Raw genomic sequence first — 20,698 nt, 5'->3', positions numbered from 1 at the left:
GGGGGGCTGTTTTTATAGGGAAGTTGCAATGGGAGGCTTGGTTTGGATTGAGGGGTTGCCAGGGGAAGCCCAAATGTTGTAAGATAATAGAATAGAGATAAACCAAAGAGGCTGTGAAGTGGGGTAGAGGGCGGCCAGCTCAGGCACCAACTGTGTAGGAGAAGAGAAAGCAAACAGGGAGTGGTCAGCCCTTTCCTGGCACTGCTGGGTCTGGAGAAGGCCAGGGAAACAGGAGAAGAGCTGCAGATGGAGGCTGGGGTTTTCTTTGTACGGAACCCCAAGATCAGGATGGAACTCAGACTTGACTAGAGTACGCCTCCATGAAGGAGGAGTTAGACAAAGACCGGGGTGCTGAAAGGAGATGGCTGCAGAGGCAGTCAAACCGAAGTGTCCGGAGAGGGGACAGGCTGACCTTGGTACAAAGCTAAATCTGTTAAACTGACCTGAGTGCGCATCCACTCTCTTGAGAAAGAACCACGCTGAATCCTCCTGTATCTCCACAGTTAAAGTTTGATCTTTTCGGTCAAGAGAAAGACCATGAGTTATGGAGACTGTGGAAGTGCAAGGTTCAGGGACACAGGCTTTGATCTCGAAAACTCCACCCTACTGCTTCCTAGAATCAGAACCCTGAAGGGACACACAAGGTAAACACACTTGGGGACATCTCTGACACTCACGCCTTTGTCCAGAAACTGCTTAAGAAAGACTCACATAGTGTGTGGGTCAGAGGGCGAGAGAGTTCTCTGAGTACATGGAGAATCACATTAAAATGTAGTTCAGACAGTTAGGGATCTAACATCCCCACAAGCCTGATGAAGTAGTTTGACCTGTGTTCTAACCCCGGAACCCACGAGTTAAGTGTAAAGCAGATGTAGTGGTGTGCTGTTGTAATCCCAGCGCTCCTAGAGTGGAGAAGAGAGGCAGGCAAGAATCAGCCTTCGGTGTGGTGCAGGGAGCAGAGTAGAGCCCTGAGTGAGCCAAGTCCTGAGTGAGCATATATTTTGACATGACCATGGCCTGTGGAGAACTCCAAGACCAATTGGCCTATGGCAAATTGGAAAAGCTGTATGGGCCAGGCTCAAAGGGAATGGCAAAGACTCCCTTGCAGCCGTAGATCAGAGTGTATGCAAAGACAACAACTGCAGCTTCCTCCTCCAGGACATTTACAGCCTAAGACTGCTCCCCTGGAGAGATCTCCTGTGGATACTAACCAAGCCTCACCCCCTATACCCCCTCCTCATTCACATACTCAATGAATTTACTAGAGATTCTGGGGTTGCAGGGATTAGAGAACCCCACCTAATGCCAGCTTCACTATATAGGTCCTTTCTTCATTGCCTCACTGCCCCCTATCCAGAGTTCCAGGGCCCAAGCAACATGGTAGGCAGCAGGCCAGATATCCTCAGGTATGCATACAGCACAGAAGAAGCAAGAGAGACCCTGCCTCAATAAGGTGGAAAGCGAGAACCGCCTCCCAAAAGTTGTCCTCTGACCTCCACACATGAGCCATAGCACAGATACACCCGTGTCTGCAAACACACATGCATGCTGCACATTCTCTCTCTCTCTCTCTCTCTCTCTCTCTCTCTCTCTCTCTCTCTCTCTCTCTCTCTCTCTCACACACACACACACACACACACACACAATCTATTTCAATTCTTGTTCAAGGTGGGCATGCCATTGTGTACTTAGGCTCCCAGAACTCCAGTATACACCACCATGCCCACCTTGAATGCACTGTAATGCATATACTCCCAGAACTCTAGAGGCTGAGGCAGGTGAATTTTTATGAGCTCAAGGTCAGTCTGGTGTATGGTGTGGAAAAAGAAAAAAAGCAGAGGAGAAAGCAATGAATGCAAATTTGCTTCAAATACACACAGCTTTCTAAGGTTAAAAATTGTCTGCTGCAAAACTCGGGGTTAAAGGCAGGGGTGCACCAAGTGATAGTAAATATTGGACATTCTAAGAGCCACCAGAAGTCCTTTGCCCACATTCTGGAACCAGGTTCCTTGTGAAAAGTTTCTGTGCCCTGATAAGCCTCTCCGCCAATGCAGCAATCCAAATCAGACCAAATCAAACTGAACTAGAAAAAAGTCCACACATAATGGACACAACGCTCCCGGATGGCTTTCCAGCCCCCCAGAGAGGAGATGGGAAGAGAGACCAGACCAGTTTAAATACCCTGTGGGAGTGGACTTGAGCATCTCTGGAGCAGAGGTCATCATTTTTTAGGCTTTCTGAGATGCAGCAGGGTTTGTAGAGAGATAGGGGAGGGGGCTTGGGGTGGAAATTCCAAACTCTTTGAGTATATGGATGCCAGGGGCTGAGGTAAAGCTTCCACCAGAACACTTTGGAGTTTACCCATCCTCCACCCCACCTTTAACTATTCAGCACCAACATCCCAGCCATCACCAACAGCCAATGTACCACAGAAGTATTTTCCCTATGCACATGCTCCATACATCCTATAACGCCTGCCATCATAGCCTGTCCTGACCTTATCTCTGTCCCTGCCCAGAGACAGCCATTTTACATACCCACCCCCACCCCAATACATCTCTTGCATGAGGTCTGTTTTATTGTGGTGTGATTTTTGTGGCATTCTTTGGACTTTATTGCCAAGATACTCTTTCCCTGCAAACCCCTTTCATTGGTCCTGTTAGTTCACCTCTGGCTCACCAATTGCTCCACCCTCCATCCATCACTGTCAATTGGTAAATGATCCCTCTCAGTCAGTGTCAACACACCCCTGAGTTCAAGAAAGTGACCATTGAGGGTCCAGCACCCCTCTGGTACTCTTGGAGGCAGAGGTACCCCTAGCCATGGCCTTTAAGGCCATGGTCGGACCGTTCACCAACCCCAGTCTCGACCCTTTCCTTTGGGTAAAACTTCATTCTTGAGCTTGTTTTTTCACCTTTTGGCTTCACTTGAAAGCCCTGGTACCAGGCACCAAATCTCCTCATGCTATTTCCTTGAACTATTTGCCCTGACTCTTGTTGAGTATGGTGATGACCCACTGAATAGCTTGTGTCTTCCTCCAGTCCACCCGCAGTGACATTTTCCCTCCACACCTTGGCTCTCATCCACGAGAACAGTGTCTTCTATAACATCTCATCCCCTTGGGGATGCCTCTTAGAAAGCCTCCAGCATCTCCACCTGGTAACCAACCTAAAGGGTTCCAAGTTTATTCACTTTTGCAATAAAATTTAGCCTCAAATATCCCTTAGATAACCAATCCAAATGGCTACCTAGGCACCCTAGATCTCAATATTATTGGGGACTTTTACAAATACTGCCCCTCTTCCATTACTGAGATACTCTTGCCAAAAAACCCTTTTAGCAAGGTCATCTCCTAAGCTCATGATAGGTTAGCTCCATGAAAAGGGGGGCTTTATAATAACCCAGATGTGTTCTTTGAAGCATTGACCTTTGGTTTGCTATTGACTGCTCATGTTTGCTTCTTTAGTGCACAGTGAACAATGCACAGAGGGAGGCTCCCTTACCATCCTCAGAGCCTGACACCTACCAGAAGGCCCAGACAGTGCTGCAACAGCACCTTCACGACAAGCACAGCCTATTTTCGGAACAGGCCAATGATGCCTCCTTCCCTGCTCCCACAGAGCCTCAGGCTCCTGGCTGGTGGGCCCCACCAGGCTCACCTGCCCCATGGCCTCCTGACAAACCATCCAGGAGAAGAAGAAGAAGCCCCCTACCCCAGCTGGAGGTCCTGTGGGAACTGAGAAAACCACTCCTGGGATCAAGCCCAGTGTCCGAAAGCCCATTTAGATCAAGAAGTCCAGGTCCAGGGACATGCAGCCTCTCCTCCTGCTTCTTGGGCAGATTGTTCCGGAAGGGCTAAAACCCCAAGCCTCAGAGGAAGTACAGGCACCTCTACCTGCCCAGCTCTGTGTCCTGCCTCCCGCCTCCCAAGGTTCCTGCCTCCTAGAGTTCTGCTGCCCCTCTTCCCCTAGAACCTTCTCTTGCGCTATTTGCACCTAGTCGCGCCCCCCTCCCCCCCCCCCCCCCGGAGAACAGCCTGTTGCCACCTACTCAGGAAATGAGGTTCCCCAGCCCTGTGGCAGTCCCACAGCCAGGTTCCACCAGTGACTCAGCAGGCAGGCACATTGCCTTTGCCGCTTCTCTACTGCTGTAATGAAACACCCTGACCAAGGCAAATTGTAGAAAGAAGGATTTATTTGGAGTTTGCAATTCCAGAGGGATAAGAATCCTTCCCCATCAGGTAGTGACTAAGTAAAGTCCGGAGTGGATGTGTATTGGTTGACATGGGCACAGCCATGTCAGGGACTAATACCTCAGCCCCACAGGAGTGGCAAAGCTTTCCCTGGGTGAGGCTCGGGGATGCCAAAGCCTCCCAAGGATCTGAGTGCAGATGTTAATAGTGTATGCAGAAAACACCCACCTTTCTCTCCTTGCATGTTTATGGCCTAAAGACTGCTTCCTTATAGGGACTGCTCTAGCCAAGATTACCTAATCCTGCCTCGTAGGTCCACTGTATATAATAACCCTACCTCCTTGTTTATCTTAATTAATTACCCTGTCTCTTTGTTCAGCTGTATACAATAAGCACACATCCTGTTCAACTGTAAATAATAAACAGACTGAACTTCCCGGGATGCTAAGGCTTTTCTCTCTGAGAGTCCAGTCTACCCACGTGACTCAATAAGTCGTGACAACTTAAAGAAACTTCTGGAATCAACAAATGTTTTTGTCAGAGCTATGCCTTGATGAAAATATGTCCAGAGAGTTAGACTATTTTGAAGGGGCACACAGGCCAGGGACCATCTGCGTGGATCAGAAGGCAGTCCACTTATGAGGGCTGAAGGGCCTGAGATAAGGGTGGTAACTGTGAGAACCCAGAACTCACTAGGAATCTTCACAGGCAGATGCCCAGAACATGCTGGTTGGATGACAGGAAGGGAGCAGCAAGTCTGGGCTGGAGAGAAGTTGGCTACCAGGAATAATGGTGGTGACTAAAGACATGAGTTTGGTGGGGGGGCTCGGAGGCAGATGGAAGGGAGGATCTGCCAAGTATGAGTAGGAGATTAGAAACAGGCACCCCAAAAGCAAAGGAAAACGTACAGGAGGGACAGGTGAACTGTGCATGGTTTTAGAGATGTGCTGCCAATGTCAAGATGGCCAAGAGACAAGGAACAGTGAGAGCCAAAAACGGAAACCAAGAACAGAATTAAGGAACACGTTCACCAAAACCCTCAAATTCCTTCATTCAAATTCCAATTTCTCCAAGAACAGTCAGGCTACACTCAGCTGGTATCCCAGAATCATTTCAAAAACTGGTGACCAAGAATACACAAAGGACAAAATTATCCATCTCAGTGGAAGTTCACCAATGAGGGATTAGCAAAGCCATGAACTCTGACCCATTTGGCAGTGTGACAGCCCTGTCGTGATCTTGAAGTGGGAGCTGAGTTTCATGACAAATTCTCAATTCAAAGACGGCTAGCTTCTGTCTTTCTCTGTGATAGATTTATTTCTACTTACTTATCTTTTAAATTTTTACTTTATGTGTGTAGGTGTTTTGCCTGCAGATATGCCTGTGTACCATCCTCACGTCTGTGCCAAGGAGGCTAGAAGAGGACACTGGATCCCCTGGAGTCACAGTTGTGAGCCTCCCTATAGCTACTGGGAACAAAACCTCAGTTCTCTGGAGAGCAGCCAGTGCTCTTAACTGCTGAGCCATCTCTCCCTGTCATTTCTATCCAACCTGCCTTCTCAATGTGAGACAGCTTCTAGAAAACAAGCATCAACAACAACCATACAACTCTGGAAGAATGATTCTGCATATCGCATTGTGAACAATGGACAGAACACTGAATTGCATGAAAAAAGACAACAAATTTTCCGTGGCTTTGGCCATTGCTAGCTTCTCTATACGTTCAGTTGGATCAAGCCATTAAGGCAGTTTTATATATCCTCACAGGGGCCAGGCAACAAAGTCTGTGTATTACTGGAAAACTGTGATGCTGACATTCATAATCCCTTTGGGAAAATCCCTTGGGAATGTGTCATACTAAGACGACATGTAGGCTTTCTATCATTCCAACACAGGCAAGTTCCCCCTTTAGTCTCGCTCCGGATGGCTGTTTCTCCTAATGAGCAACAGATGAAGATGCTGGCCAGCCCTGATGTACACTGTGCCTTAACATTAACCAGCCTTGGGACCACACCACAGCACAGTGGCGAGCAGTGTCCTTGCCTCTCTATGGACCCCAGACTCATGGGGTGGAATAGAGGCCAAGCCCACCACTTAATTTTCTTTCTTTCTTTCTTTCTTTCTTTCTTTCTTTCTTTCTTTCTTTCTTTCTTTCTTTGAGACAAGGTTTCTCTATGTAACAGTTCTACCTGTCCTAGAACTCGCTTTGTAGACAAGGCTGGCCTCGAACTCACAGAGATTTGCCTGCCTCTGCATCTGCCTCCCAAGAGCTGGGATTAAAGTCATGTGCCACCACCACCTGGTCCCACCACTTAAATTTATGTAAAATTTGGGCATACACCTATAATGTTAGCACTTAAAAGGCTGAGAAAAGTGGAACATGAGTTTGAGGTTAGACTGGATTACAAAGTGATGACTCAAATAGAAGAAATAAGGAAATAAATCTTACTTTAGAGTGTATGAATACTATGGTGTTTCCTCAGGACTGAAACTTCTATCCTGAAGGGAGGAGAGAGGTTTGGAGTCTTATGACACCCATAAGAAACTTACAGAACTTTTTTTTTGGACAGGATTTCTCTGTTTAGCCCTGGCTGTCATAGAACTCAGTTTGTAGACCAGGCTGGCCTTGAACTCAGAGATACGCCTGCCTCTGCCACCTCTGAGTTCTGGGATTAAAGATGAGTGCCACCACTGCTAGGCAAAATTTACAGAACTCAGCCGGGCTATGGTGGCACATGACTTTAATCCCAACACTTGGGAGGCCGAAGCAGGTGGATCTATGTGAGTTCAAGGCCAGTCTGGTCTACAGAGCGAGTGCCAGGACAGGCTCCAAAGCTACACACAAAAACCATGTCTTGAAAAAAAAAAGCCAAAAAACAAAGCAAAAAACCAAAAAACAAACTTACAGAACTCTAAAGACCCTACCAGGATGTTATAGAAACAGTAAATGGTTACTATTGAAGAAGAGTGTCTTCAGATGCCCAGTCTCTCAAGTTGTACAGGAAATCCAGGGACACAGTTTTTAGGAGTCACTGGGCTATCCCAGGACACAGTTCCTATGTTCCTGTAAGTAATCTCCTGCTAGTAGCCCCTTACTCACACACACTTTTCCTTGACTGGAATCCTTTCTCTGGTGGGCTGTGACCCTATTGGGAGTGAACAGGCATTTCTGCACCAATCCTCAGGCAAAGTCAAGAGCCATCATCCAGGCCAGTGTGTGTACATGACATGAATGTAAGGCTCCTGTGCACTAAGCATTGCTAGTGTGTGGATCCATGTTTGTGGTGTATCTAAAGGAAAGCTGGGCATGAGTTTTACCCCTTACTACTGAGCAACGTTAAGACAATGGTGCAAGACTGACAGCCACAGTGTGGGAGTGCAGAGCAGAATGAGAATAGGCTTTCTGGTGAATGTGATTCTAAGCTGTATTTGGAAAGAAAAACATCTGCCAGTTAGGTATGGATGAGACTAGAAGAATGTCCCAGAACATGCTATCCTGGCAAAGGGAATAGCAGAGATTGTGACAGGGATGATGGACATGGCACAGCTGGCCCCCACAAGGTATCTGGTAGAACTAAAATGTGAAACAGAATGAGGCCCAGATAGAGGAGTGGCTGGCAAGTCCACAATCCAGGTGGCAGTGAGCATCATGGACCCAGCAAAGAGGCTAGGATGTAACACTGTAGGGGGTAGATGCATGTTTCTAAGGAAAGAAGTGACCGTGTGACCAGAGATGCTTTTATAAAGGTCATTCTGTCACTGGAGGGTAGGCCAAAGTGGTCAGGAGAGGTGAGATGGCTTAGTAGATAAAGGCACTTGTCCCACTAGACTGATGACCTGATTTTGAGGCCCAGAACCTGCAGTGGGAAGCTAGAACTGACTGTAAGTTGTCCTCTGCCCCCCACACTTGTGGTGTGGCATACATACACCCACCCGTAATAAAAGTGGAACACAAACCATTTTTTGAGTGGTCTGGAATGGAGTCAGGTTTAGAAGATGAAGAGAGAGGAGCATAGGATGCTTGACGGAAGGCGGAAACAGGGAGGCAGCTGGTGCCGGGGGTGCTGGTGACTAGGTGCAGCTTACTGAATGCCCATACCTAGTGCTCAGCCTGGCAGGCACTTCCCTTGTCTCTGGCTTCACTTGCCACTACTCCCTGGGAAGGGCACTGTCTGTATTTACCATCCTACAGTATTCACACAAGAGCCTACGGAGTTCATGCTCTGCCCACTTCACCTCCACCCCAGCTCTTGCCCTCAACCCCTCTGCCACAGCCACACTGCTGCTTTCCGGCTCTCTCACCACAGGATTTCTGCAGCCCCTATTCTCTCTGCCTGAGACTTCCTTCCCAAGAGTGCATGGCCTGCTCTCATTTGGAGATGTATGCCATTGGAGATGTATGCCATCCTTGCCAAGAAGATTTTGTAACCTATCTGATCTAAAGATCGTCCTTTCGCCACGCAGTGGGGGCGCATGCCTTTGATCCCAGCACTTGGGAGGCAAAGGTAGGTGGATCTTGGTGAGTTCAAGGCCAGCCTGGTCTACAAAGCAAGTTCCAGGACATTCAGGACTACACAAAGAAACCCTGTCTCGAAAAGCAAACAAACAACAACAAAAGAATGTCCTTTCTTGTGTCATAGCACTTACCACAATCTCTAATTCTCTGACTTAGCTTCAAAAATTTTATCCTCTTCCTTTCCCTTCTAGAATATTCACTCCATAAAGTAGGGACCTTATTTGTCAAACTCATAACTAGTCAGCATCTGGCTCCATATGTATCTATTGACTGAATCACCACTTGACAGATGAAGCCATGCTCTCCATTAAGCATCCCTAATCCAAACATTCAAAGTCTGAAGCACTCTAAATACTGGCAGCACAAGTGGAGAATTCAACCATGGATGTTTGTGTACCCGATTATTAAAAATATTGTATGAAAGTACCTTAAGGCTATCTATGTATATAAAACATAGATGAAATTTATGTGTAGGGGAAGCTGTAGCCACGCCTTTCTTAGGGGCTGGCTACAGGAGTATCTGACCAGGCTTGTGAGGGCGTGGTCATAGTGAGTAGGGGGACTGCGTTTTTGGTTTCGGTTTCTCTTTTTGTTTCTTGCTGTATAGACTGCTACCACCGGCTGGCTGGTTCGCTCTGTAAGTAAGGTTTTTCCCTATTAAATACCTTTATACTGTTAAGTTTTAATCCTCTTTTAGACTAAAAGGGGAATTGTAGGGGAAGCTGTAGCCACACCTTCTTAGGGGCTGGCTACAGGAGTACCTGACCAGGCTTGTGAGGGTGTGGTCAGAGTGAGTAGGGGGACTGCATTTTTGGTTTCGGTTTCTCTTTTTGCTTCTTGCTGTACAGACTGCTACCACCAGCTGGCTGGTTCGCTCTGTAAGTAAGGCTTTTCCCTATTAAATACCCTTATATTTCTACCTGACTCCGTGTTGGTAATTTCCCACTATATTTATGTTTTGACTTGAGTCCCATCTTTAAGGCACTACATTTTACTTGTTTAAGGGCTTAAGCATCCTAAACTCTGGAACATTTTTGGATCCAGACATTTCCGATGTGGGATACTGAACCTGAACTCCAGTTACCACAAATAGTAACCCATCAGCCCTCACTCAAAGCTCTGGCTAACTAACTAAAGCCTCATCATGTGTTTGACAGACGGAGACATTGGGACTTAAAAGCTAGGTAACCTATCCAAGGTTCAAACTTTGGGCTACAGGATGTATGCTTTTAGCATATAGACTAAATCTGCTTTCTAAACAAACTTTGCAAATGGCAGATTGCACGGCTGGGGCTGGAAGAGCCAGGACTCTGATTTGGTACTCTCTGATTCAGAAGCCTGCATCCCAGACAAAGCCAGCTCTCCACCATGAGGGTGAGAGGCAGTGGGAGACATCCTAGTCTACAGAGGTAGAGTTCAGGGACCTGCAGAGGGAAGCATCTGAGTTCATCCGTGAGCGTGGATAGCACAGCACCAGATGTGTGTGCATTTCTCTGGTTCCAGTGTTTGCAGCACAGTGTATTTGTCACTCATCCGCCCAGAGCACATCTTCCCATTTGCAACACTAATTTAAGTACCCACCAATAGGATTCCTGTGAAGATTCAACAGAGATGATGTAGACCCATAGGCAGATGATCAGTAAATGTGAATTTCCTTCCCCTTTCTGGGATCTCTCACATGAAAAAGCCAAGATTTCTGAGAAAATAGACCATTAGGAGGAATGGGAAAAACTCTTGTGGGTCCAATTATATAACCATTCCACAGCATAATGAAATGAGAATTTGTTCTTTCATTATCTGGACTCTTAAGAGTTATTATAATAATTAAATAAAGGATTAATAAAACCAGGTTTAATTTAAAATTAGTACATAATGTATTACTTTGCTTTCCCCCGTTTATTCTATGGATCTGTTTGTTCTTCCTTCTTACCAGGGATACTTAGTATTTGTATTTGGACAAGTTCTTTACTTCTTTTTTTTTTTTAATTTGGTAGCCTAGAAAGACATGAGTGTCACTGTGACATTTCATACACATGTATCAGTGTGTGTGTGTGTGTGTGTGTGTGTGTGTGTGTGTGTGTGTGATTTCCGGGGCTCAAAGTCAGGGCCCTGAGCATCCTAAGCAAGCCCTCTACCATTGTGCCACTAGTCCCAGGCCAGTATACCTGATGCTTTTTCACTCCTCCCCTGTCATACACTGTCACGTTAGTTTCCTCATCCGTACATTGGGAATAGCAGGCCTCCTTTCATAGGACCGTTATAAGCATTGAAAGAGATCCAGCATTAGAAATCCTCTTGCGGGGCTGGAGGCATGATTCAGTGATTAAGTGCCCTGGCTGCTCTTCCAGAGGTCTTGAGTTCAATTCCCAGCAACCACATGGTGGCTCACAGCCATCTATAATGGGATCTGACTTCTTCCAGCATGTAGGTGTACATGAAGGCAGAGCACTCACATAAAAAAATAAATAAACAAATATTTTAAGAAAAAAAAAGAAATCCTCTTGCAAACTAAGTACATTCACAGGCAATGAAGTCACATTGTGATTCCAAGACTTCTGTGGCTTCTGGGAGAAGCATTATCCCCTGTGCAGGCTAATTCCAATTAAACTCTTGTGAATGTGTATGTGTATGTATATATGTGTATGTGTGTTTGTGAATGCATACAGATATGTATGTTTTATATTTAGGGATATGCACACACATTGCATATATTTAGGAAGCTTCTATAGTAGGTTTCCATATGGCTTTTTCAAACATTCTTAGTGTTAGTTATATCTCCTCCTATCTCCATATCTGCCCTAACTTTCCCATCACTCTCCCTGCTTAAGTTTCCCTCTCAATTTAGGTTCCCAAATGAGAAACCCAGTGTATGGGATACATCCCTCCAGTTATTGTCAGGTATATTCTGGAGACCTTCAAAATAATACAGGTAATTGTCACTGCTCTTGGTTGTCTACAGAGCTTAATGGCAAAGCTCTTTTGCTAAAGCCACACTTTAGGCACAGGATGTGGAGAGACCATGTTGATAATGACCAGGAAGCTTCCTTCCTTCTTTCTGTCTAGCTTTCATAGTACTAGAAGATGCCATGTAGGCTTCTCGGGGGAGGGAGGATTCATCCACAGTTCCTTCCAGCTGTGAACCATGTGAACTACAATAATGAGTGGCATGGTAACATACACCCATGGATATAACAATTGGTATAAATGTGATGGAGGTAACCAACCATTTTCTGATTGGATTTAAGATCCATTCCACAGGAAGAGACTCATGCCTGGGACTGTAAATCTGGCTAGGAACCCATCGTTGGGGAGCTCACAGGCCCAAGGGATGAACCTACTAACTACTATCACTTTGCTAAACTGACAGAGCATCAAACTCATCTCTACATATACATTTCTCTTATAGATGAGTGCAGCTTTCAGACCTCATCAGGTAAGTTTCTTTGTGCAGTATGTTGTGGTTAATGCTGAAACTTACAACTGGTAAGTTGTAAGTACAGAGAATAAACATCTGTGGGGATGCTCTGCCACAACAAGACATCTGTAACATCCACTCACTCTGCCACAACAAGACATCTGTAACATCCACCCGCGCACCAAAGCTTGGGGACTATTGTGGAAGGAAGAGTCAGAGGTTGCAGGAGAGAGATTTCAAAGAAAGTGTCTCTGGGACATGACAGCTGCACTCATGAACTCACAGCCGTGGTGCTTGACTGAACAAGATCAGAGCAAGATCAAGTCAGTCAGCCTTCCAGCATGGATCAGGCCCCCTCCTCTCACAGAGGAGCTATTGCTAGGTGACGGCTTCTGGGAGAGAGAGTCAATTTTCCTTAAGGATATGGCTCCTGGGTAGGTTGACCATGTTCTAATGGATTGCCCCCAATCAGAAGCATTTGGGAAGCACAGATTGGACTCAGGTTATAAAAACAAACAAACAAACAAACAAACAGCCATGCAATTGGGAACAGTAGGGAGCTGAGGAGTGGCTCTGGGAGGAGTTAGGGAGAGGAGTAATTATGACTGAAATACATTGTTGTATGCATGTATGAAATTCTTCAAGAAACAATCCAAATAATATATATTAAAAATAAGTGTTTTATGCAGGAAGAAGATATGGTGAAGAGGTCATGCCTTTCCCATGAGGATACATTTCCAAGTTATAATTTCTCACGTGGTTAAAGTCACATAGGTGGTTCCCCTCTAATACCAAGTAAGGACAATAAGAACAGCTTTCTCATGTAGGACAAGGAAACATCCTGCCACAGGCTTGTGCACCCTGCCACAGTGCCATTTGGAACCAGGGCTGGCCCTTTGCCTTTAGTGTCAGGGCAGGAAAACAACCCCAGAAAGATATGTCAGCATTTTTCATCCCCTGGCTTTATTACTGAGGGTAATAGGGACAGAGCAGTACCAATGTGAGGTCCTCCCTCCATGATCTGTTCCTAGAATTGCCAGGAAAAGGTCTTCTCTTCCTCCCAGGAAAGCCAGCCAACCAAGTAAAGCTGGAGCCATTTCTGGCCTGTCTGACACTGTGTAGAGAAAATCTGCCCAAGAGAAGCTAAGTTAGAACAAGACAGAGAAAGGGAGACCAACTCATCCGTGTTGCCCAAGGGTATGCCTGGTTCTAGCCATTAAAGTCCATGCCCCACTCCCACCCCCTAGATTTGGGCAAATAGGAATGGCTGGTTCCCTATGGGTAGAGGACTTTGTAAGAAAGATACTGAACACTTTGTTTCACCCTTGACCCTACTTGATTTGGAGGCCAGATCCCTGGGTTGTGGCTTCATGAGTAAGCCCTGGGATTTGTTTAAGTTTCTTTGAACTGAGTTCCTGACACTTGCCACCTAAAATGTTAACACACTCTCCAAAGAATGTGTCACAGTTAAAATGACAACATAAATCAAAGTAGGAAATATGTTATTTTTAGAATTTAAAATATGAGGAGGAAATGGGATCATGTGGTCTCTTCTAAGGTGGAGAGCACTTTGTTTGACAAAGAAGCATTGAAAACTATATATACAGATGGAAATCAAAAACAGAAAAGAAGCAAATGAAAGCACTGTTAGAGACGGAAACAATCATGGCAGGGAAAGGGCAGATTGCTCATGAGCAGAGACTTCCAAGAACAAGCAACGCTGTTGGGTGGGGAATGAGTGGGCGGGGGGGGGGGGGGAGAAGGGCAGAAGCCAAACTAACTTCACCTTTTCCTTAGAATCTGACCTGCCCTGAAGGGAGAAAAGACAACTTAGCTATCCCAGCAGGCTGTGGAAAAAAAAAAAAAAAAAAAAAAACTAGACCAGCCAACACTTCCATAGATGGGGATCCATTTCACATGACTTGAACCAGAAATCTTCAGGAGGGCTGAGGGGGGCTGGCAGGCTGGCTCAATGGGAGAGATCTCTTGTGGCATCCTATGAGGCCCACCTGACTTTGTTCCCAGCTCCTCCCCCAAATACAACAAACAACACTCCGTGGTCATACAGAGCTAACATGAGTGGACATGTTACGTGGCTTCTAGAGCTCTGTCTTGGGCAGGGAAAGCAAAATATGACAGAACAAGAAGAGCTCGGAAAAAACTGAGCCTGTCTTCAAGGTGGCCTGTAACAGTGAGAACACAGAAATGCTGGATGTCAAGGCAGTTGATGCCTCAGCAAGGGATGCTGCCTCGTGTCGGAGCAACCTGGAATCCTGCTGGACCTCCTCTGAGAGAATGCTGCTGGAGGAGAAGGGTCAGCTGCCCAGTGTGCACAACAGCCACCTCAGGATGGCAGGCATGCTCCCTGGCTTCCTGGGGGCCTGAGACCGGGGCCCCCTTGGACCTCTTTGTGATCTTCCCAGGTACCTTTTCTTTCTCTCTCTCTTTCTCCCCATAATCTTTTTCTCCTCCCTCCTCTCTTCCTCCTTCTCCTCAACCCACTCCTCCCCAGCCTCTCCTACACCTTCTCCTCTCCTCCCCCTGTCAGAACCCCCTTTCCTCTTCTGCCCCTCCTTCCCATCACCCCCCCTCTCCTTCCTTCTCCTCTTCACCCCTCCTTTTGCCCTCCTCCTCTTCTTCTGTCCCTCTCTCCATTCTTTCCTTCATGCCCCCCTCCTCCATCTTTATCTCAAGGCCTTTCCTGCCAGGCAAGGGTCCTACCACCAAGCTACACTGCCAGCTGTCTTACCTTAAAGTAGCACTTGAGTTTTCTCTCTCATTCTTTAGTTCTCCTCTTTCTGACTCACGCCCTTCTTTCCTGCCTTAGACCATCCTCTTAATGTCTTTTAGAGTGTTGGAAAGAACACATCATCACACTGGGATGTTCTCATTGTCTTTAGAGATTATTCTGATACTTGTGGGGTTTTTTTTTTCCTCATAGTTGTCTTTGTACAGAAATTAACTTACATAGTTTTCCACTGGTTCATTTTTATGTGAACCCAATTCCTCAATTTTTTGAAAGGGCGAGTTCACAGAGCATGGCTAGCTTTCAGCCGTATCTTTTGCTTCGTTTTGTCCTGACTTTTTCTTTTGTTTTTCTGTGCTAGAGATGGAACTCAGGGCATTACACATTCTAGACAAATACCACACCACCAGGCTACATCCCCAGCCAGACACCATTTCTACTGCAGTGATTAAAAACCAAGAAGTAAGCCATTCTCTCCACCGAAAGACAACTCAAGAAAAAAGAGAGCAAGAGCAGTGTGATGTCATGTGCCATAGGGCTGCCTCTCAGAGTAGCCTCTCTTCACAGCCTCTTAAATGATTCATACTTTGCTTTCTGACACCATATCCGATGCAACTCAGCCTCTCAGTCATATTTCTCTTGGGGAAGTGATACATTTGGGTAGCGTCTTTCTAACACTGACACACTTTGAAGTCTTCAGGAGACAAGCAGATGAGGACTGCGAAGGAAGAAATAACACTGCTTGCACCTGCACGTAAAGTGTGGGCATTGGGTAGCCCCTGCCCCCTTTAAAAGATGACAATGCTGGACATGGATGTCATGCCATTAAAAGCTATCTGGGGGTAGAGAATCAGACAGACTCCCTGAATTTTAAATCACAAAGATGGCTCCACAGTCAAATGCCAGAGTCAGCTGAGCACATGATTAGATTGTTTACCTTGATTTGAAGATTGGAGAGTGCTTTTAATGGTTTGTGCTCCAATTCACTTGTCGTTTGGGAAGGCCCCACCTAACAAACAGGATTTCCTTTCCCTCTAAACCAGGAGGCTCCCAACTGTCCAACAAAAGGAAAAAGGCAGAACCCCAGGAAGTGTCCTATTATCCTGAAGTGTGTCTCATGCACTGGCATGGACTGCCCATTGCCTCCTCCACAGCGAGCTGCTCAGCTGAGACTCTGTCTCCCTCAGCTCCTGCAGAGAACGGAGCACTGTCAATGAAGCTAACAGGCAGTGTGACCCCCAGGCTCCAAGCACTGCCGCCCATATTAGTACAGGTGCTGTGTGGGAAATGCGATGGTGCTCTGGGCACTGTGTCTTCTGAAAAGAAAAGCACATGCAGGAACAAGTGAATTCTTCTGCATGGGCCTCTCTTTTTGTAGCTGGAGACAGGGGAACTTGAACACTTTACTCAAGGTTCCACAGTTAGTGTGAGAAAGTAGAAGCTAGCATGCCACATCACAAGATCTCCAGCCAAAAAGGTTTTCTCTCCTGGGTTAAATTAGTAATTCTACTTTAAAGATGAAGCCTTGTTATGATGCCCAGAGTAGCCTCAAATTTCTGGGCTCAAGCCGGGCGGTGGTGGTGCACGCCTTTAATCCCAGCACTCGGGAGGCAGAGGCAGGTGCATCTCTGTGAGTTGGAGACCAGCCTGGTCTACAAGAGCTAGTTCCAGGACAGCCTCCAAAGCCACAGAGAAACCCTGTCTCAAAACCCCACCCCTAAAATTTCTGGGTTCAAGGGAGCCTCCAGCTCTTCTGTCCTTGCTTTTTAAAAAATTTTTTCTTTTGTTTTATATTCATTGGTGTTTTCCCTGAATGTATGTCTGTATGAAGGTGTCGGACCCTTTGGAACTAGAGTTACAGACAGTTGTGAGCTGCCATGCTGGGAATTGAACCCTGGTCATCTGGAAGAGCAACCAGTGCCCCTAACCACTGAGCCATCTCTCCAGCCCTCTTGTCCTTGATTTTTTTAAACTGATGTGGCATAGATCAAACTGGACACCCCTTGCAGATATTTAACAAAACCCCAAACCCAATTTCACTTCTGCCTCCCTTCCTCCTTCTCTCCTCCCTTGTTTCTGAGGCAGGGCCCTGATGTCTAAGCTGGCTGTCTTTGGACTCACATCCTGCTAGTCCTCTCCTGAGTGTTGAGAGTATAGGCATGTGCCACCACACCTGGTCATCTCTTTCTCCATTTTAATAAACGTGACAAGCCCTTCTTTGGTGGAGTTACATAATGACCTTATCTCACCCAGTACTATACCCAAGGTGCACATGGATAGACTCCAAGTCTCATGAATTTTAAGAGAATACTGGAAATAGAAAAGGGATAAATATTTAATTATGAAAATCAGCTTCTAAGTGCTTAATGTCCCCAAATTACATGCCAGTAATAGATACAATAGATCAAGGGTGAAAAGATGATAGGGCGTGCTGAACCTAAGCTAGGTGGCTCAGCCAGTCACACTGGGATCCAGAGACCAACCCCCCTGGTATTTTCCAGAACATGGATATGTTTATTACCCAGCAAGCCCTGCCCTGCTGCCCCAGAGCACTTACCAGCATTCCCAACTTGGCATTCCCCCAATGGCAGAACAATGATTGCTTTTCTCTCGCTGTAATAGCGCTGTCTAGCTCATTAGCAATCCATTTGTCTTTTTCACTGAGTCCAAAGCATGCTGTTGCCTTCCAAAGCAATGCTATCACATAGTTTTTGAGGAGCACGGTTCAGGGCTAGCAAGATGGCTCAGCAGATTAAGGCACCTGCTGCATGCCAACATTGACTAAAGTTTGATTCCCAGAAGCCACATGGTGGAAGGAGGAAGCCAACTCCCCAAAGCTGTCCTCATCATTGAACTCGGGGTTAAAGAGATCTAGTGATGCCCTGCGTCCCCTCTCTCCACGGTGGCCACAGATAATAAATTTCTTTCTGCTTTTTACTGTTAATGTGGCTGTGCTAGTTGACTTATTGAGGACAAGTGACCAAATTTGGTTTCTTTGGATATAGAATATGACACTGTGCTGTTACATACTCTGCCTCCCCACAAAAATAAATAAAATTGTAATAAAATAGCTTATCTAGTCAATTATTAAAGGTAAAAACATTTTGATGAGAAGGAAGAGATTTTTGTCTTGGAATCTCATTATTTATATGAAGTAAAACGTGAGGTTTTGCTTTTTTTTTTTTTTTTTTTTACACACAATTTACTTCTTAAATTACCTGTATGTGAGTATGTCTGCTGTGCAAGTACTTGCATGTGAGTGCAGGTGGCTGTGGAGGCCAGAGTCAGATCTCTGGGGCTGGAGTAGCAGATGGTTGCTGAGACACCGTACATGGGTGCCAGGAATTAACTCAACTCTGGTCCTCTGGAAGAGCAGTGTGTACTCTTAACTGCTAAGGCATCTCTCCAGCCCCAGGCTCTTTCTGTCTGTCTGTCTGTCTGTCTGTCTGTTTCTCTCTCTCTCTCTTTCTCTCTCTCTCTCTCTCTTTCTGTGTGTGTGTGTGTGTGTGTATGTATGTATGTGTACATATCACAGTGTAATGATATTTACACAAATCCAAATATCTCTCAGCATTCTGCATCTTCCGAAGTCAGCTACGGCCCCATACATAGTAAAGCCCCACGCATGTGTTGCCGTGTGTTCATTCATCACCTGCCTGCTCACACCCTTTCATCTGACACAAACTTACTGAACATTTACTATGTGATCTACTCATTGAGAACCTAGCGGTCATTGAGTCAGAAAATGACCTCAACTTCGTGGAGCTCCCACAGAAAAGACCAGCAGCAAATTCATGCAGATCAGGATAAATGATTGTTCTGCATATCGACTCTGCAGGGAAAACTGGGCAGTGTGCTGGCACATGACTGTGGGTGGGGAGGGAGCAGGCAGTTGGCCAGAGTAGCCCTCCTTGGACAGCTGTGGTCTGGTAGGTGAGAAGGAAGATATGTGATTCTGGGGATAGGCAGGAAGGTGGCTCAGGTAAAGACCTTGGGCTAAGACGAAGTCTGATAAATCTGTGTGTGGAGAAGGAAAACTTCCAGTATGAACTAAACACAGTATAAGAGATGACTGCAACAGACGTAAGCCTCCAGTGACACTAGGGAAGGCATTGCTTGGGAATGATCCCACAAACAGCATCATGGGCACTCATAAAGAACTAAGGAGAGGGCTCTACACTGCGGTCTCCATCTCTAATTCTTTTCTTTTCTTTCTTTCTTTCTTTTTTTTTTTTTAAAGAGGCAGATTCTTCAAAAGTCTTTTAAACAAAGCCACCCCCTCCGCATCCCTGGGGAATTGGTTCCAGGGCCCCGTTTGGGTGATGAAAGCTTGTGGATATGAGTCCTTTATGTCAAATGCTGTAACATTTTCATACGACCTATACACACACATCCTCCTGCAGAGTGATATGTTCTCCGCATGACTTATAACCCCTAACTCAGTGGAAATGCCATGTGATAATCATCAAGCTGCATTGTTTTAGGAGTCATAACAAGAAAGTTGACGTATACTCAACACAGGCACCTTGTTTTTTTCATGAATATTTCCCATCCACGATGGGTTGAACCTGAAATGTGGCACCTGTGCATAAGGAGACCTGCAGGTATTCCTTTGTAAGTAACATGGACTCTCACATACCTGGAATCCTATTGAGCGTCACCCAGAAGTGCTCATCAGGACTGAACGTGTCTTTGGACCAATGGAGCAGATCAACTGCCCGAGGGTCATGGAGAACAAAGTTGACAAACTCTCTTGATAGAGCCACGTAGGCAGAGCCAAAGTAAATGGTGAGGTTGTGGGGAGGTGGAGGCTTCAGGGCGGTGGTTCTGATCACATAGGAAAGCTCTTTGCTCAGGTGTTCCCGGTGGACATACTTGGTCCTTCCAATTGCGTGAGCTGGAGGCAGGACCCCTGGAGTGAGATTCTTCCCCTTAAGCCCTTTCAGGTATTGAACTATTTCCTTGTTGGTTTTCAGGGGGAAGTCCTGCCCACAGGTGTTGATGGCGTATTTCCAGGGGACCTCGGAGGTGGACAGATCCTTGATGCAGTTCAGGTCAGCTTGGAGCCGGGAGATCCCACCGTAGACCACGGGCTCCATCTTAGAGGCCATAAAGGCATTGGGGAAACAGCTCACTAACTGCTCCACTGCGCCTTTGAATTCGGCTGTTGCCTTTTCGTCCACATGAACACAGTAGATATTTTGAGGCATGAAGATAGCCCTGAAGAGCCTTGCAAAGGTGTCAAAATTGTGATGGATGACCATGACATATGCCAAAGGAAATTCCACCTCTTCCTGAGATAAAGGGGCTGTGATATAGTGGCTTTGGGTCACATATTCTGTGCAAGAAGGTTTCTCATGGATCATTAGTTTGTTTCTCCACGGGAAAAGGCTTCTCCCTTTGATAAAGGATGTGCATACCTGAGTCAGCATCACCGAGTCTGAGATGTTCAGTTTCTGGTAGCTTTGATCTGCCCCAAAACTTAACACGTAGAGCACAATAAAAACGATGACAGTGGTCACAGAGACTATGAAGGGGTAACGCAAGGATGGAGGCATGCCTTAAAGAGGGGCGAGATGTCAGAGCCGGTCAAGCTCTGTAGATCCCTTCCCAGACTTACTTTTCCCTGGGAGCTTTCGCTGTGGTACATGCTCCAGCCACTGTGAATTCCGGCCGTTTCATCTTCCCGAGCCCAGCTGCTGGCTCTCTCCTCGAGCTGGTATTAGAATCTGATCCCGCCTCTCTCAAACCTCCTTTGTCTAAATCCCAGCAGCAGGTTGCTGAAGCCCAGCCTTTTCCTCCTCTTCCTTGGGCCTCCCCGTTTGCATC

At 46.3% G+C, this 20,698-nt stretch overlaps 1 protein-coding gene across 1 annotated transcript; it reads right to left on the bottom strand.

The window, feature by feature from the left end:
• Positions 1–19,500: 19,500 nt before the first annotated feature.
• Positions 19,501–20,427, bottom strand: LOC100763488 (N-acetyllactosaminide beta-1,6-N-acetylglucosaminyl-transferase). The gene has a single exon (XM_035441527.1). It carries the CDS (start codon positions 20,425–20,427, stop codon positions 19,501–19,503), a length of 927 nt encoding a protein of 308 aa, XP_035297418.1.
• Between the last annotated feature and the right edge of the window lie 271 nt (positions 20,428–20,698).

Source organism: Cricetulus griseus, chromosome 3, assembly GCF_003668045.3.
Source record: "Cricetulus griseus strain 17A/GY chromosome 3, alternate assembly CriGri-PICRH-1.0, whole genome shotgun sequence".
Lineage (NCBI taxonomy): Eukaryota > Metazoa > Chordata > Mammalia > Rodentia > Cricetidae > Cricetulus > Cricetulus griseus.
Note: the sequence above shows the minus strand (reverse complement) of the source record. Positions and strands in the feature narration are given on the sequence as shown.